This window comes from Physella acuta, unplaced genomic scaffold (genome assembly GCF_028476545.2).
Source record: "Physella acuta isolate Inbredline_101_S28 unplaced genomic scaffold, ASM2847654v3 ptg000118l, whole genome shotgun sequence".
Lineage (NCBI taxonomy): Eukaryota > Metazoa > Mollusca > Gastropoda > Physidae > Physella > Physella acuta.
The window spans coordinates 451,306-475,000 of NW_026731638.1; the positions used below are offsets into that span (position 1 = coordinate 451,306).

Consider the following 23,695-nt stretch of genomic DNA (forward strand, 5'->3'; position numbering starts at 1 on the left):
GCCGAATTTCAGGTCTCTAGAGCAATCAGAAGTGGGCTAATTTTCGATGTCAATTTTAACAACAAACCCACAAACGCGAAGCTGAGTTAAGAAAAACGTGTTAATAACAAGCTGCAAGCGCGCCTTGGCAGTCCCCTCTCTTCCTCTCTATCACCATCACTACCACCCCCACCCCACCCCCACATGATCTGGTGAGCGGTGTTCACTCTGAATGTTTACAAATAGTTTGTTGACGGCTATAAGGGGCAGATAATTTAGTTTGAAACGATTTTAAACTTACAGGAGGTAACTAAGAGAAGGCTGCATTTGCGGGGAGTGGGGAGGGGGTAGGGTAGGGGTTTGGGGGGGGGGGGGGGTTAGTGTTTTAAAGCAAATATTTTCAGTGGCAGCATTGGTACTGTCTAATTCACAAATTATGAATGAATGAAAAGTAGAAAATAAAACAACTAAATAGCGGCGTATGATACGCAGCGGGTCGGCTCGTATAATAAAATAATAGTAGTCCACTTATAAAACACTAGCACAAACATTCAATTAAAATGCAGGTTACGCCTAACGAATATTTACATACATTATAAAGCCTTATTTTTTGTAATATATTATTAATAAAATCGATTGTATCATAAAACTTGATTGATTGCTTTCTACTTTAATCACTATGTGAAAAATCACAAGTTATATTCCTTTAATTATTCAGATTATGTATATGGGAAGTAACTAGAACCGATCAAATGTTCATCAAATCAACACAGGCAACGAGTTGGCACCACGAGTTCCACAGATGCTATCTTAGAAAATATGGTCCGTGGGTTGGACATCCTGTACAGTGGACCAGGGATTCTACTTGACTCACTAATCCTATTAACAGCTAAACATTAAATACAAAGCAGATAGTACCGAATTAATTACGCATTAACATATAATTAACATTCCTAAAGTGTGTAGTTTAGTTTTATCGTTTAGTTATGTTTCCCCCCAAGGCAGTAGCGTAGCGAGGGGGGGGGGGGGGGGGCGGGGGGGGGGGACATATGTACCCGGGCGCCGACCTTAGGGGGGGGGGCACCAAATTGAAAGTTTGAGGGGGGGGTGCAAATGAAAAGTTCGAGGGGGGGGGGTGCAAATATCGAAAATTTGCTCCCAAGGGGGCGCCAAATCGAAAGTATGTCCCCGGGCGCCGGGAAGGGTCGCTACGCCTCTGGCTTAAAGTCCTGGATAAGGAGATGTAGGTCGATAACGGAATCGCCTGTAATGGAAAAAATAAATAATTAAACGAGAGTGTTGAAAGTGAAGGTCTCTATATAAAATTATTGAATCGATATTTTATTCTTTGACAATCTACAGGTATGCCAACATATTATGCTCTACATTAAGCGAACTTCTTTTAGTCAAATGTTTTCTGTTAATATATTTCACTTGTGAATCTAAAAAACCCACTAAAAGAACTTGATATATAATGTAATTTTACAAAAAAAAACTTGAATACAAATTGACAATATAGTTGACTATCTATGGGTTAGAATGGATGAATATTTTTTCTTCTAAATGTACGGCTCTATATTCTTAATTTATTATATAATTGTTCACCTTATTGATTTGCAGGTTCTCTTTTTTGTTTATAGAAAGCGCGTGATGCCAAATCGCATGGCGGCTATAATTAGGATCAGCGTTTTAGTTCTTTGCCGCAAGTTGTGTTATGTACAACATACGGGATACAAGTGTGTTTATGAATGTATCAATCGTTCTTGTGTGTACTTCTTGGTGTGGCGAATAAATATGTCGTGATGTTAAGTGTACAGGTGATAAACTTTAAAACAGGTGTTTGTTATTGTCAACGGTATTTAAATAATTAGCACCTTTGATGGAGTTACTAGAGCAGTGGCGTAGCCAGGTCGGGTGTCACCCGGTGCGGAACTTAATGGTGTCATCCCCCAGAGGCGTAGCGATCCTTCCCTGGGACAAACTTTCAAATTTTCTATTTGCCCCCCCCCCCTCAAACTTTTGATTTTCATCCCCCCCCCCTCAAGTTTTTCTCTATATATTTTGCTATTTTTGGCCTTGGTGTCACCCCCCCCCCCACTAAAAGGTGTCAGCCGGTGCGGTCCGCACCCCCCCGACCCCCCCCCCCCCCTCGCTACGCCTCTGTACTAGAGATACATTGTGCTAATATTCTTGGCTCTAAAGTTAGCAATCGAGCGTTATGTTATTTCACCACGCTAATGTTATCACTAAGCTTTTAACTAGGTGGTCTCTTTAATACAGTAGGATCGAAACCATTGCAAGAACATTGAAAAATTGCTTATCAACTAGAAAAATGAGAAAAGGGTGACCACGCCTATCGGAGCTAAAGAAGAATGAGTTCTGCTGAACGAGATGCTAAATATGCCATAGAAAAAAGAAGCCTAGTGTTTTGACGATATTACAACCGTTACACTTCAAGCCAGTTTAGAATAAAGATAACTATTAAAATACGCAATGGTAAACAATTAAAATATAGGTAAGGATAAATTTTTAATTAAAAGTCTGATAAGTAGAAAATTATTTTTTTTTTATACTGAATAAAATAGCAAATAAAACATGTTTATAAAATTATTCAAATTAAAGGTTAGTTTTTTATACATTTTCTATTTCAATAAATATGTTCTAAAGAAAAACAGAACAAAAATGTAAAAAAAATGATCAGCATTTTATGTAAACGGAATTAAAATGGTAAACTATTTCTCTAAAAAGGAACATAACGCACATTATATAGTGTAAAGAATAAAATATATACCAAACCAAAAAATGAAACACAATTATACCACAATTTTTTTTTTTGTTGATATGACAACCATCGATCTTTTATCTACCCATGAAAACGATGGCTGCATTACAGCCAGGGGCATTTCAGTTAAGTCGATGTGGCATTTAAACGGTAGGTTCAAGCAAACTTTAAAGCTTTGTTATTTAAAAAAAAGTAACGATTCCTTTTTAAACCTAGCGATCAATTGGGCAGATGAAGTAGAGTTATAGATTCCTTGAACTTGGTGTATGAAGAGATTATGTGGTCAGCACTATGCCCAGCTTCTTTACTTTCTCTAAACGGTTTAGGTACCCATCAAGGATGGCTGGACCCAAGGACTTTCCACTGACTTGAACCTGGATTCGAAATCGAGAATTTCGATTAGGATCGTAGTGCTTTACCTCCAGGCCACGTCATCCCATATTAAAAATAAAAAATAAAAATAAATTAATAAAAAAAGCATATTTATTACACAGAGAAGATATATTTGAAATTTTGAAAAGTATAAACTATAAACAATTTAATTTTTCTATCAATATACATAAAAGTAGAATGTCTCACAATGCCGAGCTATGTTATATAGGCCTACTTTTATTCGAAATGACATGAGGGTTTATGGCCCATTTTATCTATCGTACAGTATGATTTTAAATAGTAAGATCAATATTTCTCTTCCATATATATTCATCATACATCTTAAATATAACTTTAAATAAATATAGAAAGACATACAGAATACATGTTAAAATGGAATGTCATTTAGTCACTAAATATAAATATAATATGTTCGTGTAGGTTTTTTTTTTTGTTGACCGACAGAATTTATTTTTATAAAACAAAATATTTGCGAATTTGACAGCTGATATTTAACTATGGTTGACTTCCTGGATAAGGGGGAGGTGGGTTGTTTGTTGAATCACCTGTAATATAAAAACAAGTAATTAATTCAAATGAGATAGAAAATAATGATTGATAATTATGAAATTATTATGATAACAAATTCTTTTAAGGCATTGATTTTATGTTTACGAGAGAGGAAAGAAACAAAGGGTACAGAAAGCGATTTGATAGAAACAACACAAACTAGCAATATACGTTTTGACATTCCGTTGGAATCTGACTGCAAAAGCTAACTAATTCAATTTGTCTTCGTAATATTTTACGATACAGACGTTGTTATCAGAAGTTGAGTATGAAGATCGATTTTCATATCGACGGCCATTTTTTAAAGGTAAATTTAAATAAACCTTTTATTTGCAACAACTCTCAATGAGAAACGATTTTAGAAGCGGCACTTTTAATATCATTGAGTGGAACGTTACAAGAAACTATACAAATATACTAACTCTTACCGTGCTTGTTATTTTCTTGATTACATTGAGTTACATCCCTTTGTGGTTCGCCTTGTACTTGTGTGTATACGGTTTCGTACGGCGGAGGAAGAGGGTAAAATGCGGGAATATCCGCTGACGGTAGGACGTCATTGTTCGCGCTGGTGTGGAATATGGCGCTGTATGACGGAGGGTCACCCGAGAATCTGACGTCATATGATGTCTGGTTTGCTGCAGGTGAATTCCTCGACTGATGGCTATCGTGGACTGGGCGGCTGGACATGTGTAGGTCACCGGGGCGGTGGGCGTGAGCCGCATCAAGGGCGTTACGGAGTTTGATCTTCCGTCTGGCATTGACGACAGTAATGGTAATAATAACGATAAGGATGATGAGGCAGAGGGGGACTGCAGTGTAGACGACGATATCGTATGTTGTAGTCTCATCCGTTCCACCTGAATTATATATATATAAATATATAAAAACATAGAATATGACATGTATATATATATATATATATATATATATATATATATATATATATATATATATGAAATATATATATATATATATATATATATATATATATATATATATATATATATATATATATATATATATATATATATATGATATATATATATATATATATATATATATATATATATATATATATATATATATATATATATATATATATATATATATATATATATATATATATATATATATATATATATATACATATATATATATAACCGTATATACACAGGTGTCTTACATGATTTTAGATTAACAGTGATACGCTTCTCAATGATGACGTCATTTTCTGCCCGACAGATGTACTCTTCTGAGTCACCGCATGACGTCATGTACAGGGTGTACTGAAGCGTGTTGACCACTGGGCTTCTGTATATCACCTGGCGGAGGTTGCCCTTGTACAGGGTGAGGGTCAGGTCGGGGATGTTGTTGACGTGACAAAGGAAGTGGGCTGGATGCTGTTTGTTGACGCTGATGTGTGTAGTCAATTTGTTGACAGTAAACACTAGGCTGTCGTCTAGTGTAAATAAACATGAGACTTTTATAGTATAAATTATGAAGTACAGCACCAAATGATTTTGCTTGAGCGCAAGCAATATTTCTAAATCAAAATTCAACTATTTCTTTAAATATATATTTAAAAAAATGAAAAATATTTTTTAGATATAAAACACTGCAATGTTTGCAATTAAAATTAAAAAAAAAACCCATTAAAATCAAATACATATTGAGAGCTAAATAAACATATGACACTTTTAACTCTGGAAACTAAAACTGCTTAATAGAAATTAATAAATAATAGTTTGTTTTGAAAATCATGTAAATACGTGTTGGTTTCTTTTACTGATCTTCTTCTTCTTCTTCGTTCTTAGTTTTTAGTGTTCGATGGGATCGAGCCCTATCTGCAGGAAGGTTTGAACTCGATACTTTCTTCGAATTTATCAACCATGAACTTTTTGGCGACTTGACCACGTCTCCAACACAATTAAGGATTACGTATCAACTTTTTATGCGCCCTTGAGGCTATTGACTCCGATTTCAGCCTGCTTTTCTTTTTGAATTTGCTTCCATAGCCTTTGTCAAACCAAGAACAAACTACAAGGCGGTAGTTGTTTGATTTGGAGTTGTCTCTCCTAGAAGAGTCCCCAGCTAACAAGCCTCATCTGCCCAAGGGTTCGAACTCGATACTTTTTAGCAACCATGAACTTTACCAACTCGACCACGCGGACCCCTATATAGACATTGAATATGATGAATTGCAAATGAAGAGAAATTGAAAATACTTCGATTTTAATAATCGAAATACATGTTTTTAACACATTTTCTATTTTGACGAAGTGAATTGATTTTCTATAATTGTTCAATAAATCTGTAATTTACCAAAGTTATCGAGCGAGATCCAGTTACTGAGTGTCGAGAACGTGTCGCCATTGTCCACATCCGGCCACACCTCCACTCTGAAGGGCGTGTACATGATGTTGTGGACTATCCCTTCAATCGTGCAAGTTGTTTCATAGAGTGCTCTCCCATATATTGATTTGTGGCTGTAGGTGGTTTGTAATTTTATGTCTGACTCGGGAAGTGCGAACTGAAACACATAGTGGTATGAATTTATTTACATGAAATTGTAGGTGACCCGTCAAAAGAGCGCACGACAAAAGAGCGCCGACAAAAGAGCGCCGACATAAGAGCGCCGACAAAAGAGCGCCGACATAAGAGCGCAGACAAAAGAGCGCAGACAAAAGAGCGCAGACAAAAGAGCGCAGACAAAAGAGCGCAGACAAAAGAGCGCCGACATAAGAGCGCAGCCAATTAAAAAACACATTTATATATTATGGTTAATATGTTATGAATGCAGTTTGAAAATATTTCTAACCCAAATTAATATGGAGAAGATCGAATCACAGAAAGGGAAGGTTATTATTTTGGTCGAAGGCTACAGATGTGGAAAGGGCAGAGCAAATGCTGGTGGAAGTACGACATGGAGATGCTGCAAGAACGATGGCTGCCGAGGATGGATTGAAATGCTGAACGATGTTGTTCTGTCATCATCGGCAGGATACGTACATAGGGAGGCGAAGGAGAAACCATCCTGTTGTTTATAAATTGATCAACCAGTTTCGTCTGGAACAAGATCACAGTTACGAGGTATAGCCCACAACTTAGCAATATAAATGCAACTATAAAGAAACGTTTTACTCATTTGAAATATATTTTCAGTTTGTTACATTTCATTTCAGTTTGTATTCTAAATTTAGGCCTAACATTTAAAATTTTTGTATTTGTTATTAGATTGCGTTTTGAATAATTGGACTTTACGTTGATTTTATCAGTTTTTTAGTTAAAGAAACTGAACAATTAGTTTTTTAATGAAACAATTAAGAGTTAACATCAAACGATGCCTTCTGATCTGAGTTAATTTTTATTAACCATTAACTATTGTTTTCGATCTTTAGTTTGTGCTCTTATGTCGGCGCTCTTTTGTCGGGAAATTAGTGCGCTCTTATGTCGGTGCTCTTATGTCGGCGCTCTTTTGTCAGCGCTCTTATGTCGGCGCTCTTTTGTCGTGCGCTTTTTTGACGGGGTGCCAAAATTGTAAACACATTGTATTTGTTGTTACATATGTGATGAAAAAGAGCATGATTTCCTAGGTTACCGCGGCAGGTTGATATGTGTGGGTAATTCTGGCAAATACTAAATATGGTAGTGTTACATACGTTTTGTAATACCGCCATAATAACGTGATTAGAAGGAAGAGCTGATGTCTGTTAAACCGAAATTCCCGAGTTTGAGTCCCAAGGTGAATTGGGCTTTTAAGCTGGGCACAATGCCCAATTTAGGAGAGAAAACTAAGATTTCAAACATAAGTGCGGCCCTTAGTCGACATGATGACAAGCTGATCAGTGGCGTCGCTAGGTCGGGCGTCACTCGGTGCCGACCCTCTTGGTGTCTCCCCCCACCCTAATTTATCTCTGTAAATTTTGCAGTTGGTGTCACCCCCAGTTAAAGCTTTATAACTAACGAGGGGGTCGGCGTGGTCGAGTCGGTAAAGCTCATGGTTGCTAAACCGAAAAGTCTTGAGTTCGAGCCCTCGTACAGATGGGGCTCGCTAGCTGGGGACAGCCACACTTCTAGGAGAGACAACTCCGAAATTCAAAAAACTGCTGCCTTGTAGTTTGTTCATGGTTGGACAAAGGCTATGGAAGCAAATCCAAAAAGAAAAGCAGGCTGAAATCGGAGTCAATGGCCTCAATGGCACATAACCAGTTGACACGTAATCCTTAATTGTGTTGGAGGCGTGGTCGAGTCGGCAAAAGCTCATGGTTGATAAATTCGAAAAAGTCTCGAGTTCAAACCCTCTGGCATATAAGGCTCGATCCCCTCCAACACTAAAAATTAAGAACGAAGAAGAAGAATTCTAACGACATTTATTTTTTGTCGTTTCTTAATAAAGTGGGATAAGCATTGCTTTTTCTATTATTTGTATGTTAACGTTATCGTTTTACCCCCCCACTCCCCTGTTGGGATCGCCATTATGTACTTTAAATGATTTTTAACTCTAATTCGTCATTCATTGAACTGTCAAAAACATATTTATTCTAGCTATCTTGCTATTTTTTTGTGTCTTGGTGTCACTCCCTTAAATGATGTCACCCGGTGCGGTCCGCACCCCCGCACCCGCCTCGCAACACCTCTGAAACTGATAAATATGTTGATCTCTTGATTTACACACGTAATTAAACGTTATATCATTTTTTTCATTTTTAACAATGTCTGTATTCTGTAAATCGAGGGTCAGTTTGTTGTCAGATCTTGTAACTTGATAGTTTACAAATTTTAGCGAACTCTTTAAAACTGCTTTAAGACCGTAACGACGCTCCCAGCGTCCGGTAAAATTTTCTCTATTTAATTCGTTGTTTTTCAGAATCCAAGTTTTTTTTATCGTAAATCTAGGTCATGATAACGCTAGAACGGCCATTTTGTGTTGTACTTACTTCGTGTAGTGTTCTTGTTAGGTTGATTTTTGTATGTTATAAAATTGTTTTTGTAAAACAACTAGCAAAACGGCATTTTTAACAATTCGGAATGTATCTGAAAGTTTACGTCGCCGCATTATAAAATTAACCAAAATTACAGTATTTATACCGAGACTAATCCAATCCATGATTTTTGTAGAAAATTGAAAGTACTTTCGTTTTCTTTGAATAAGAACTCATGAAAAGTAATTCCTATCATTAATTTTACAGACATAAGCATATTTTTTGCTCGAAGAAAATCAACTTTTTATTTTTTTTTCTCTAAAGCTAAGTAATTACCTTTCTTTAATAAATAAATAATTACTTAAAATTTATATGTGCGTGTAGTGTATTTAATTATGATTAATTTTTATCCATAATGTGTGGGGTTTAAATCAACGGGTAAAAAGATATGGGTCGTTAGGCCGCAGGGGTACTGACAAAAATGGGTGAAAAAAATAATTCCGGTATATCGTGAACATAATTACGGACTTAAAGAGGTAAATTACTTGTCCAAACAAATCTAGAAAATGTAGTTATGCAGATCATCAAATTCTTCACTAGATTAATGTGAACTGGTGTTTATTGATATCTTCAACAGAGTTTCTTCCAGGCATCTCTTCCGAAAAAAAGTCTACCGCCCCCCGAACGAAATGAAATTTATATAGAAAATATATACTTTTAACAGTGTCTGCCCCCCCCCCCCCGAAGAAAGTCTACCGCCCCCCCCCCCGGAAATTTCAAGTGCCCCCCCCCCAAGAGATAAAAAGTCGGGAAGAAACACTAATCTTCACGTCTTAGAGACTTCCACCAACACATTCCTTCTTAACATATTATAATTGAAACATGTAGAGTTTTCGAAATCATTTTAGTGGGAAAAATTTATTTCTTACAGTAGTCCATTTAAAGCATGTGATTAAAATACGTTTTTACCTGTGAGTTGAGCCTACACCTGCCTTGTGGGTAGACCAAAAATGTACAGGTGATCAGAAATGTTTGACCAAAGTTGGCGACGGAGCTGTTACAATAGGTGCTGTAAGGCGGTACTGAGAAAATAGAGGAATATTTGTAACCTTATCTTGGCCGATACTGTAAATGTATGCTAGAATAAAACGTTTATTTTAAGGAAGGCAGAAATATTATTATTTACTCGAGTAATAATAACCCAAATTAGTCAACAGACAGTACTACATCATCTACATTAGCATATTATTTTATGTAACTTAATTAAGCGTATATATATAATGATCTCTAAAACACCCATCATTATGCTATTACCAGTACTAAATTTCTGAAATAAATTACCTGTGCACTTCACTAGAAACTTACCTACAGTTGTAATCTCGCACTTAGATAAAGTCTGCCTATTCCAACCGCTTGTCTTAACACATGCAACTTGAGTCAACGTTCGCGGCACATGAAACACTTTGAGGTAAGTTGTGAAGGGTGAACTTTTTACCGTGAAATTTCCTATCTCATAGTCTGAAAATTATTATTGTTCGTTACATTTTGGAAAAAACTAACGGAATATGAAGTAGAGCGATGCATATCAATTTTATTATTTAACATAATTAGTTCTCCCATTTAGGAAAACAAACTTTAAAATGATTTTAAAAATCGTAACAATGAAAATTCTTTAAAACATTTCAATTTAATTTTGACATGGAAAATTATTTATTCTAGCCGGGAATAATTGTTATTGAATGAGATCGTAAACACTTATATTGTACGTGACATTGATTGATATTTGCTAAATTATGTTGAATTAATTAACATCGTTTGTATAATATTTATACCAGGTATGCTCTTTAGCTTCGCTAAGGTTTGTGAACATATGATTTCAAACAAAAGATTTACCTAAGCATTTATCAAAATTAGACCCACTTGACATTATTTCTAACTCAACACCAACATTTTAAACGTATAATTTTGTACTGGAAAGTAAAAAGCTGTCTATAGTTAGCTTGCATATGTCCATCATTATACTTACCTAAGTTATAATTGGACTGCGTCAGATGGCACTGCGTGTGTGAGTACAAAATATTGTGTGTACATTGTCCCACAAAAACTGGACGTTCCTCCACGTACACATACCAATTCATGGCGTACTCGTTATACTTGCCGCTACAGTTAACAATGAGCGCATCATTCTCTTTTACAACTCTATCGCAGCTTGCAGCCTCTGATGCTTTACAAATTGAAAGAAACTCTAGAAGCATTGTTCATGTATTACACTTGAACAAAGGAACTAATGTTTTAATATCTTTTATAATAAAATATGTGTAATTTTAATATGTATACATATGCATATGCTTATATATATATATATATATATATATATATATATATATATATATATATATATATATATATATATATATATATGTATATATATATATATACATATACATATATATATATAAGCATATATATATATATATATATATATATATATATATATATATATATACATATATAAATATGTAATCTGTAATAACTTTTGAGTTGTACATAGCCCACTCAATGTTCATGGGATTCTTATCTATCGAATAACGTTATCTGTTGGTGTATGGCATATGTTTAGAGATATAACCAAGCCCTGTGTTTGTACTTACATGATTGGAGAAGTATTTCTACACATATATACAGCAACAGCTTGTGATGTATTGACCTAGTGATATGTTTAGCGGATTGTTATTGAAACATACAGATTTAAAAGTGAAGGCACATTATATTATATTTTTTGTAGAATGAAATAATTTTTAAAAATAATTTTTTTTTTTACTAATTATGAGGTTTTGTAGTTGCTACAATTTCTTGGCAAATTTGGTTGAATTAAAAGTGTATTTTTTAAAGTCATTTTTCTTCGTCCTCATTTTGAGATTAAAGTCAATGCGAGTCTGGGATTTCAAAGGACGGCATGACATGGAATTGTACAGTGTGGCATGGGACGATATAAAATGGGATAAATAGAATAAAATGAATAAATGGAATAATTGGAATAAATGGAATAAATGGAATAAATGGAATAAATGGAATAAATGGAATAAATGGAATAAATGGAATAAAAGGAATAAATGGAATAAATGGAATAAATGGAATAAATGGAATAAATGGAATAAAGGGAATAAATGGAATAAATGGAAAAAATGGAATATATGGAATAGAATGGAATAGAATGGAATAGAATGGAATAGAATGCAATAGAATGCAATAGAATGCAATAGAATGGAATAGAATGGAATAGAATGGAATAGAATGCAATAGAATGCAATAGAATGGAATAGAATAGAATGGAATGGAATGGAATTAGAATGGAATTAGAATTTAATAGAATGGAATAGAATGGAATAAAATGGAATAGAATAGGATAGAATAGGATAGAATAGGATAGAATAGGATTGAATAGGATAGAATAGGATAGAATAGGATAGAATACGATAGAATACGATAGAATAGGATAGAATAGGATAGAATAGGATAGAATAGGATAGGATAGGATAGGATAGGATAGGATAGGATAGAATTGGATAGAATAGGATAGAATAGGATAGAATAGGATAGAATAGGATAGAATAGGATAGAATAGGATAGAATAGGATAGAATAGGATAGAATAGGATAGAATAGGATAGAATAGAATAGAATAGAATAGAATAGAATAGAATAGAATAGAATAGAATAGAATAGAATAGAATAGAATAGAATAGAATAGAATAGAATAACTTAATAATCATAATTGTATAGAGTACATAACAGATTTATGACTTACATTTTTTTCTGCACGCTAATATATCCGTCAGTTAGTTCAAAATGGGAAGCTATTTTTATTTGAAGGAAACAGCAGTGCTTCCATATTGTTACATGTTTGTTTTTCACCTTGCCATATCTGTAGATAAGACTAAACTAGGCCTTGGTATTCGAATCAGGAACGTATTTATAGTTATCAGCAAGCAAATAGCAAGCAAATGTCCTAAACTTTGCTCTAGAGTTTGCGATTACGCACTCATTTGTCTGACCACACCTTGATAATGAATTTTTAAAGCTGCCAACAAGGTGTTCTTTAAAAAAATATGCAATCAAATCAACTGTTACTACACTGGGAAAAAAAGCATATCACAAAGTAAAGTGAGCAAAAATTTAGAGAAGTCTCTCGGAGCTTTGAACTTAATGAAGTCCGCTAAACAAAATTTTGAATGTGCAAGCGCTATTATAGAGCTTCCACAACAAGTGCGATTCAACTTTGTACACGTAAGGGGTCATCCATAATGACGTCACACTTTTGTTGACGATTTTTACCTCCTTCCCCCCCCCCTCCGTCACACGTCGTCACAAAAAGGCAGACCCCCCCCCTAAAATGACGTCACACCTCAGCCTACAACCCCCCTCAAAAATGCTGTTGAATTTTTTCAAAATCTTGTCAGAACTCTGTCAACATTGAGTATTTTGATAAATTCCTATTACAATTTATTAAAACCGATTCCTAAACGCGAAATAACGGTTAAAACTTGTTTTCTAACATTGCTTTTTTACAATGCAAAACTGTGACGTCACACCCTCTGAACCCCCCCCCCCCCCCTTCTCATCACACACCGTCACAAAATTACGGCCCCCTCCCTTCCCCCTACGAGTGTGACGTCATTTATGGACGACCCTTAACGATAAACAACCACAATACAGGTAGCGAAAACTATTACTAGTTCTCATCCGTAGGATATCAAACTTGAGATAGATGAAACATCAGATAAGACCAAATGTCTTCAAAAAAATAATAAATACAAACGAATAAAATCTTTAATTTTAATATTTTATTTGAAGTAAAACAAAAAAAAAATATTATTATATAAGCTGCCATTAAAAGCAATCAAAATTATATATAAATTGTTTTTCAAAAGGAATTAATAAAGAGCATATTACATCGTGTTAAAATTTGAAAAAACAAACAAATAACTATACCATTAAATACATATAGTCATATATCACAGGACGTTTTTAGTGTAAAGTCAAACACCATCCTTATCAATCTATCAGAACAACAACCGTGTTACAGTCTTAAAGCAATCGGTCCGCTTTATGGAACTTAGATGCAACATTTAAAAGCAGAGTCTCCTCCAGGCATACTGCCCCCCCCCCCACCCCCCCCCTCCCACCCCTGCGCTCCGAACAAAATAGAATTTATATAACATATTTTTATCAGTGTCTGCCCCCCCCCCCCCCGGAAAATTTAGTCTGAAAATATTAAGTGTCTCCCCCCCTCATCCCTCCCGGAGAAAAACGCCTGGAAGAAACATTGTTTACAAGATGTCCTTACAATCGCAAAGCATGTTTTTAACATGTTTAAAAAAAAAAAAAACACCAATGTCAGCTGAGTCTCAGAAACAGGTCAAATCTACCTCCCCTGCCCCATGTCACAACAGGTCAGAAAGGCAACTTGACTATACACATTTTAAAGAGGTCATTCCTCAGCTTACAACTTCTGTATTAAAAAATTAATTCTTTATTTCTGTGGACACCATGTTGTAAATAATGCAGAGTTATTGTTCTCAAGTTGTATAATTTATTGTGTGTTGTACTTATGGATATATCATTAATTTAATTAAAGTATTCAAATAAATTTGTGTATAACATATTAAAAAAAATCTCTACATAAATACGTATCTTAAGGTCTAAAACGTGTACATACATATAGCTTATAGGTGGATGGTGTCACAATGCGGACTGTGTTTTTGTCTTATATCCTAATCGGTATGGCTGAGGCAATCAGTAGCGTAGCGAGGGGGCAGGGGTGGGGGGGCGGGGGGGGGGGGACATGTCCCCGGGCGCCGACCTTAGGGGGCGCCAAAATGGGTTGGAAAAATAAATTGAAAGGTTGAGGGGGGGTGCGAATCGAAAGTTTGAGGGGGGTGCAAATTAAAATCTCGAGGGGGGTGCAAATTGAAAGTTTGAGGAGGGGGGCGGGTGCAAATCGAAAGTTTGAGGGGGGTGCAAATCGAAATCTCGAGGGGGGGGGGTGCAAATCCAAAAGTTTGTCCCCGGGCGCCGGGAAGGGTCGCTACGCTTCTGGAGGCAATTAGCCCATTAGTCCCATTTAGCCACACCTTTTTGTATACAGTGAGAGCAATAGTTTTATTCCTCCTGCACCGTAAACGTCAATATCAGAACATAAAAGATAAATAGGCAACTTGTTAACATAGAATGTCAGATTCTCTTATATGGGTTTTATAATGACGTATAAATGTGCTTAACATGTTTCATATAAAAACAGTATTAGTGTTAGTGAAAGGCGATACGAAGTATCATTTAACTTCCTGGATATGGAGGGGGTAGGTCGATTATTGAATCACCTGTAATGGAAAAAAAAAGCGAGATTGTAAACATTCAAATTGAAGATCACTACATACAATTATTGCATTGAATTTTTGTTTTCTAACAATCTACATACATTTCAACAAATAATAGTCTACCTTAACCATACTTCTTTAATTCGATTATGTTGTGTTGATACATTTAAACTGAATAGTTTTTTTTATAATAACATTCTCTTAGGATCTTGTTTTAAAAGTTTCCTAATCAATGTGTCTTGCTGTTAGTTTCTGATATAAACTGTGTTGGTTTGCATTACGATTGCATTTACAAATCACTGGCCATTTTGAAAACATAAACTTCTACCTCAAAACTAATGTTTACATTTAAACACAATTTTTTTTTTTACAAAACATGTGTGTTTTTGATTGTTTAACCAATTATGTTATTGGTTACATGTGTCGTGTAGACATACAGTAAATAAAATAACGAGAAATGTTTCAAGAACTGAAACTCTTACCAGGCTTGTTGTTTTCTTGATTACATTGAGGGACAGCACTTTGATGTTCGCCCTCGACTTGAGTGTATACAGTTTCGTACGGCGGGGAAAGAGGGTAAAATGCGGGAATATCCGCCGACGGTATGACGTCATTGTTCGAGCTTGTATGGAAAATAGAGCTGTATGACGGGGGGTTAGCCGTGTATCTGACGTCATAAGATGGCTGGTTTGTTACGTGTGGATTTCTTGACCGATGACCTCTATGGCATGAGCGTCCGCGCCCCCTGGAACATCCTCTCGAGGTTCTGCTCGGGAAAGCTGTCATATTGATGTCACCAGTTCTACGGGCCTGAGCCTCTAGGAGGGCGTTGCGTAGTTTTATCTTTCGTCTAATGCAGACGACAGAAATGGTAACAATAACGATGAGGATGATGAGGCAGAGAGGCAAAGCAACGTAAACGACGATAGTGTATGTTGTTGACGTGTCCTCTGTTCCACCTGCAATATATGAATATATATATATATATATATATATATATATATATATATATATATATATATATATATATATATATATATATATATATATATATATATATATATATATATATATATATATATATATATATATACACACACATATATATATATATATATATATATATATGTGTGTGTGTGTGTATATATATATATATATATATGTCTATATATATATATATATATATATATATATATATATATATATATATATATATATATATATATATGTATATATGTCTTTATATATATATATATATATATATATATATATATATATATATATATATATATATATATATATCCAAATGCCTTACAAGAGTTTAGGATGACGGTGATCCTTTTCTCAATGATGATGTCATTATCTGTCCGACAGATGTACACGTCTGAGTCACTGCATGACGTCATGTACAGGGTGTACTGAAGCGTATTGACCACTGGACTTCTGTATATCACCTGGCGGAGGTCGCCCTTGTACAGTGTGAGGGTCAGGTCGGGGATGTTGTTGACGTAACACAGGAAGTTGACTTGTTGCTGTTTTTTGACGCTGATGTCCGTAGTCAATTTGTTGACAGTAAACACCAGTGTCTGGTCTAATTAAAGAAATAAGACGAGTGTATAGAAACTTTGATGTATAGCACAAAATCATTATAATCATTTAATTATTAAGAGTCCGGTCTTAGGCATGACTTACGTGGGTCGAAAACGTAGTAAATCATGTTAGTGTTACTTTTTGCGAAATAAAAGGTCCAGGAAATACCTTCTAATTTATTTTTTTTTACTCAGGGAAATGTTTTCCATTATGCGATTTATAAAAAAAAAAACGAGCTGACCCGCTACGTAGTGTACGCCGCCATCTAGTTGTATTATTTTCTGCTTATCAGCAATTCATAATTTGTGAATTCAACACAACCCCCCCCCCCCCCTCCCACCCAGTGAAAGCAGCCGTTTACAGACAAAGAAAAGATCAATTAGAAATTGTTACCTCCCCTTCGTTTCAAATCGTTTAATACTAAATTATCTGCCCCCAATAGGGCTGGTAAGTAGGTCACCAGCCAGTTCTATGGCTCAGGCAGATTTTATTAAGCCGTAGAACTGGTTGGTGACCTACTTACCAGGCCTATAGCCGTCACTAACCCGGCTCTACGATTGTAAACATTCGGGGTGAACCACAGATCACTTGCCAGGAGGGGAAGAGGGTGGTGGCTAAGCTGTGTGGTGTTTTCTATGGTCTCCATGAAGAGAATTATACACGGTTTCTAAACGTGCATGAATTCAACAATTTACCAAAGTTATCGAGCGAGATCCAATCACTGAGTGTTGAATACTTGTCGCCATTCTCCACGTCCGGGTGGGCCTCGACTCTAAAGGGCGAGTACAGTACGTTGTGGACGATCCCCTCTATGGTGCATGTTGTCTGGTAGAGTGGTTTCCCATTGACTTGCTCGTGACTGTAGGTTGTTTGTAGCTGTAGCTGGTCTGTATCAGGGAGTACGAACTGAAACACATACAATAAGAGATGGCAGTGGCGTAGCCAGGATTGTTTTCAGGGGGGGGGGGGGGTTCCAATTTTTACCCGGGAACAAACTTTCGATTTGCACCCCCCCCCCTCAAACTTTCAATTTGCACGTCCCCCCCCCCCCTTAAACTTTCGATTTGCAACCCCCCCTCAAACTTTCGATTTGCACCCCCTCATACTTTATATATATATATACCGAGGGGTCTATGGGGGGGTTATGACCCCCCCCCTAACCCCCCCCTGCCTACGCCACTGAGAGATGGTGATTTTACTTAAAATACTTTATTTAAAAAAAGGTCAACCCATATTATAAAAAAGAGTATTTACATACTAGAACAGCTTGAAGTAGCGTAGAGCTTTAGGATGGTAGGCTGTGTGCATAATTTTGCATAAGATAAGAATAAACGCAACAACGATAGTAACATTTTTATTTTTATGAGCTTTTACAATGTCTCTTCATTGGTAGTTTCTTTTTTTCTTCTTTATGGTGTTGTGGTAGATTCTGTTAACCAGTGGCGTAGCCAGGATCGTCTCAAGGGGGGGGTCCAATTTTTACCGGGGCCAAACTTTCGATTTGCACCCCCCTCAAACTTTCTATTTGCACCCCCTTCATACTTTATATATATATATACCGAGGGGTCTATGGGGGTTATGACCCCCCCTAACCCCCCCTCCCCCCCTGCCTACGCCACTGCTGTTAACTCAATTCAGTCCTCTCTAGTATTTTTTCAAACTTTTGTCCAATCTTTCATGATACATTAGCCTTCGAAGACAACAATAATTTCTTGGTATTAAATTAATCTAAATTGCATTGTTATTCAATTTCATCGTTGGTCGCTCATGAAATCTCCTCAACATTTTAGCGAATATGGCTTACATTGAAAAACATAAAAAGTTTTAATTAATTCTTTTTTTTTTTCTTTTATTATTATTACTTTTTAAAGCTTTTTATTATACGCTATGAGAATGCTGCTGTTATTTGTTAAAACAATTGTTTATCTATTTTTTATTTTCTTGAGCGTTCAAAAATGTATAATCAAGAATTTTTGTTTCTAAAAATCTATATTCTGTTTTTATGTGTATTATGTTCTATGATAGGTCAAGGGAGACGTGGAGGCGTACAGCGGTGAAACAGCTGGCAGAGGCAGGACTGTCATGGGGGACTGCTAGTTAGCAGCTGGCAGAGGCAGGAATGTGATGGGGACTGTTAGTTAGCAGCTGGCAGAGGCAGGACTGTGATGGGGGACTACCAGGTAGCAGCTGGCAGAGGCAGGACTGTGATGGGGGACTACCAGGTAGCAGCTGGCAGAGGCAGGACTGTGATGGGGGACTGCTAGTTAGCAGCTGGCAGAGGCAGGACTGTCATGGGGGACTGCTAGGTAGCAGCTGGCAGAGGCAGGACTGTCATGTGGGACTACCAGGTTGCAGCTGGCAGAGGCAGGACTGTCATGGGGGACTGCCAGAAAATTGCCGGTGACCGACAAAAGTGAAGGGACCTTTCTGTGGCGGCCCCATGTGTCTTGGAAAAGATGATGTTAGGATTTACCTGTGAGTTGAGACTGCACGTGCCTTTTGGGTAGACCAGGAATCTGCAGGTGACTTGAAATGTTTGACCAGAGTTTGTTAAGGAGCTGTTGCAAAGTGTTTTGTACGGTCGCACTGTTGAGGAACACAAATAATTTAAATCTTATAGGTGACCACTAGTTTAAAGTTTTTATTAGTGACCACTAATTTAAAGTTTGTATAGTTGACCACTAGTTTAAAGTTTGTATAAGTGACCACTAGTTTAAAGTTTGTATAGTTGACCACTAGTTTAAAATGTGTATAGTTGACCACTAGTTTAAAGTTTGTATAGTTGACCACTAGTTTAAAGTTTTTTTATAGCTGGCCACTAGTTTAAAGTTTGTATAGTTGACCACGAGTTTAAAGTTTGTATAGTTGACCACTAGTTTAAAGTTTTTATAGCTGGCCACTAGTTTAAAGTTTGTATAGTTGACAACTAGTTTAAAGTTTGTATAGTTGACCATTAGTCTAAAGCTTGTATAGTTGACCACTAGTTTAAAGTTTGTATGGTTGACCATTAGTCTAAAGCTTGTATAGTTTACCACTAGTTTAAAGTTTGTATGGTTGACCATTAGTCTAAAGTTTGTATAGTTGACCACTAGTTTAAAGTTTGTATGGTTGACCATTAGTCTAAAGTTTGTATAGTTGACCACTAGTTTAAAGTTTGTATAGTTGACCATTGGTATAAAGTTTGTATAGTTGACCATTAGTCTAAAGTTTGTATAGTTGACCATTAGTCTAAAGTTTGTATAGTTGACCATAAGTCTAAAATTTGTATAGTTGACCATTAGTCTAAAGTTTGTATAGTTGACCATTAGTCTAAATTTTGTATAGTTGACCATTAGTCTAAATTTTGTATAGTTGACCATTAGTCTAAAGTTTGTATAGTTGACCATTAGTCTAAAGTTTGTATAGTTGACCATTAGTCTAAAGTTTGTATAGTTGACCATTAGTCTAAAGTTTGTATAGTTGACCATTAGTCTAAAGTTTGTATAGTTGACCATTAGTCTAAAGTTTGTGTAGTTGACCATTAGTCTAAATTTTGTATAGTTGAACATTAGCCTAAAGTTTGTATAGTTGACCATTAGTCTAAAGTTTGTATAGTTGACCATTAGTCTAAATTTTGTATAGTTGACCATTAGTCTAAAGTTTGTATAGTTGACCATTAGTCTAAAGTTTGTATAGTTGACCACTAGTTTAAAGTTTGAACTCAGATGTATGTTAGAATTATTTTTTTTAGTAATCATTTTTTTAAAAGAGATACTAAACTGCATCATTTTTTTTTATAAATAGCACGCCATATTTAGAATACATTTGCATGAAGTTAGACCTAAACGATTACTTCTGAAATAAACTACACTACCCAAGTTAACTATTTTACCTCTTAACTTAACCCGCATAACTTTTCGTGTGAACAACAGATGATGTCTTACCTACGACTGTAATCGCACATGTAGAACCGGTAGTGAGGACTGGTAAGAGAGGTATACACCTGACTTTAGTCAGCTCTCTCGGAACTTGATACACTGTTAAGTAGGATGTGAACTGGGAACTTGCATTTGGGACAATCCCAATGTCATAGTCTGGAATAAACAGTTTTCGCTTTAAAACACACGGGGCAGATGAATTAGAGTTTATCGGGTTCACAGAATAATATATGGAATAATTAAACTCGCAATATGAAGGGATAGTGTGGTCAGCAGTATGTCCAGCCGCCTGGATTAATAAAGGGAAATTCTACTGACTTGATGGCGAATTCGAACTCGAGACTTTCGGTTTAGAAGTCTATCTCTCTATCGCTAGGCGAAGCCGTCCTCTTCTAATGAGAGTTGATGTTTAAAAAAGGAAGAGAGCAAGGGACAACACTTGACTTTTTTTAAAGCAAACTGTTCTGTATTATTTGTTGTTGGGAATATCATTTCTTATCTAATGCACGCAGTTTTATTTTATAAAGTTTTAAGAATGTGATTGAATCTGAATCAGAACTAACGAAAAGATATGCTAAATCAAACAAAGGATTTTTGATTTGACATGTCGACGACGAAATGAAAGATGTTTCCTTTATTTCATTAAAACACTATAGAAGATAGGGATAAGGTTTAATTTTAACTTTAGACTGAAATAACTTTTAAATCGTTCATTATATTATTTTAACACACAACACAAACACATGCATTGTTATCAGCCCCCTACAGTTGCACCTTAATCACCATAAGTTGTTATATCTAAAGAGAAACCGTCTAAAATTAGAAAGTCTATATTCTTTATTCAACTTACCATCGTAAAGGTTAGACGATGCGAGCCGGCACTGAAGTGCTTGTGATCGGTAACTATACGTACACTCTCCGACATTAATCCTAGTGTTGTTGATTTCCACGACCCATTTCAGGCCCATCGTGAAGAATGTTCTGCAGTATAACACCAACCCATGCCTTTCTTCAACAACACTGTCGCAGCTCTCACCAACCGATGCTTTTAAAACTTAACGGACAGAGAAATGTTTAGTAGGAAAATATTTTCTTATGGTTTTTACTGCTTTATTTAGATAATAACACATTTGTGGGATTCCTATCAGGATAAAAGATAATTTAACTTTTTTGTTTTTCTTTTAATAAACAGTTTTCTAATTATTATTTATTGTATCACTATTTTAGGTAACTGTTAGTAGATTATTTATTCTTTCACTTATTTTAGGTGTGCATATATATATATATATATATATATATATATATATATATATATATATATATATATATATATATATATATATATATAAATACTTGTGTGTATGTATATTGTAATGAAAATTATTTGCTTTTGTTATAGAACCACTGTTTTAATCCTAACGAATACCTTTGACAAAGAATTGTGTGGTTTAAATATTCTTATCGTTTGGATTTTTGTTGATTTATTTTCTAAATGTGTTTAGAAAGATGTACAGGCAATATTTATACTTACGTAGATTCAAAAGTACAACGACACATATCACTAGCAGGAACTTGAACTCCATTTACCTAGATTTTATGTATGATTATTAAGTAAGATATGTGACAATTGATATAATGTAGACTAAGTTCTTTTAAAAATAGTTTCGTAGTTTATTCCAAGTATATTTCAATGATTAATTCAATATTTCTTTAAATTTAAAAGCAATTTATTGTGTATTCCATTTTCTGCTTTTTGTAACGTTTTTGTCAAATAGTAAAGTATGTTTAGAGTCAATTCTTACATGATCTAATCTTCGGAATTAAGTACAAGTTTTATTCAAAGTTTTATGATCAGAGAAATTATTAAAGATTAAAAACTTGCTTTGTTGCCTCCTAGTAACGGGTTTATAAATGACGATATAATGATGAGCTAACTATATAAAGTACATATATACTGTAATCTCTACTTTAAACGTTTAGTATTTCATATTACGCATTAAATGTAATTGAATTGTTCCAAAATTATGGTACAAACTATGGCAAAAGTGTGTATTTTTTAATAAATGGTGCAAACATCTAATAAAAAAAAGAAACTATTGTTAAAATATTCTATTTATGAAGAAGATATATATTTATATGTTGAGGATAATGCGAATATGAGGTTCAACACTTACTGTGTATTTTTTACCATGTCTGTATGTACATTACAACATCCTCATACAGTTCAAGGAGACAAGAGACTTTAACCAGACTGTAACGGTTATGTCACCTTCCTGTTACTGGTTTGTTGTTCGTCTTATCGTATTTAACAAGTGCGCAAATCTAGACCGTGGTATTTTGGGCTTCAAATACATTCACAGTTCTATAAAAGCACATTTGTGTCTTGGCGTGTTGTATCCTAATACAAGCTTATCTGTATAACCTACTTGAAATATAGTATACAACTTTAATCACGATTTTAGCAACTTACTGTAGGAAATGTAACTTGTAATTCACATTGGCAGTAAGAGGGAAGTATTGAAGTAAAATTTCATCCCTGTTGCTGAATGGTATTTTAAAACCCGTAATGACAAAACACATCGCAGCTATAAATAGAACCAGCGACTTAGTTCCTTGTCGCAAGTCGAGTTAGGCACTACACACAGGATACAGGTGGTGGGCATTGGAGTGTATCAATCGTGCTTGTGTGTATTTCATGGTGTGTCGGGCGAAAATGTCATGTTGTACATTGTATAGAAGATAAGCTATCGCTGTCATACTAACATATTTAACACACCTTTTGTAGAGTTAATAGAGACATGTTGTGTTGGCAGTCGTTGTATTATACATATACATGTACATATATATATATATATATATATATATATATATATATATATATATATATATATATATATATATATATATAATATATATATATATATATATATATATATATATACATATATATATATACATATATATAAATAAATATATAAATTTAAAAGCAAATGACATTAAGAAAGAACAGTAAAAACAACATATAAACATTTTTTTTTTATTATTTACAGAACATAATTGACTTAACAATTAAACGTTGTTCTTAAATTCGCAAAGGAAATTACACTTTAAAAAGTTTAGTTATTACATCTAAAACTATTTCAGAAAAAGCATATAATTTAAAATATAACACCGATGTTAAAGT

At 35.0% G+C, this 23,695-nt stretch overlaps 2 protein-coding genes across 2 annotated transcripts; both read right to left on the bottom strand.

Annotated features, from left to right (window-relative positions):
* Positions 1-2,886: 2,886 nt before the first annotated feature.
* On the bottom strand, positions 2,887-12,563 carry LOC131934856 (uncharacterized). The gene is made up of 9 exons (XM_059291000.1): positions 12,436-12,563; positions 11,280-11,335; positions 10,655-10,852; positions 9,994-10,146; positions 9,598-9,710; positions 6,029-6,236; positions 4,890-5,165; positions 4,132-4,563; positions 2,887-3,699 (listed from the first exon to the last, which is right to left on the bottom strand). Coding segments are annotated over exons 1-9 (1,488 nt in total). The 5' UTR covers positions 12,438-12,563; the 3' UTR covers positions 2,887-3,649.
* Positions 12,564-13,890: 1,327 nt separating this feature from the next.
* On the bottom strand, positions 13,891-22,966 carry LOC131934855 (uncharacterized). The gene is made up of 9 exons (XM_059290999.1): positions 22,686-22,966; positions 22,043-22,098; positions 21,362-21,565; positions 20,518-20,667; positions 19,068-19,180; positions 17,290-17,500; positions 16,320-16,595; positions 15,487-15,963; positions 13,891-15,007 (listed from the first exon to the last, which is right to left on the bottom strand). The coding sequence occupies exons 2-9, from the start codon at positions 22,092-22,094 to the stop codon at positions 14,964-14,966; spliced, it is 1,527 nt and encodes a 508-aa protein (XP_059146982.1). The 5' UTR covers positions 22,095-22,098; positions 22,686-22,966; the 3' UTR covers positions 13,891-14,963.
* Between the last annotated feature and the right edge of the window lie 729 nt (positions 22,967-23,695).

Coding starts and splice junctions, on each gene's coding strand:
- LOC131934856 (XM_059291000.1), bottom strand. Junction 10,853..11,279: donor AGAAATACTTCTCCAATCAT/GTAAGTACAAAC, acceptor CAATTTGTAAAG/CATCAGAGGCTGCAAGCTGC. Junction 9,711..9,993: donor GTGCGAGATTACAACTGTAG/GTAAGTTTCTAG, acceptor CTATTTTCTCAG/TACCGCCTTACAGCACCTAT.
- LOC131934855 (XM_059290999.1), bottom strand. CDS start 22,094: ATGGAGTTCAAGTTCCTGCTAGTGATATGTGTCGTTGTACTTTTGAAT. Junction 21,566..22,042: donor CGTTGTACTTTTGAATCTAC/GTAAGTATAAAT, acceptor CTGTCCGTTAAG/TTTTAAAAGCATCGGTTGGT. Junction 20,668..21,361: donor ATCGTCTAACCTTTACGATG/GTAAGTTGAATA, acceptor TGTTTATTCCAG/ACTATGACATTGGGATTGTC.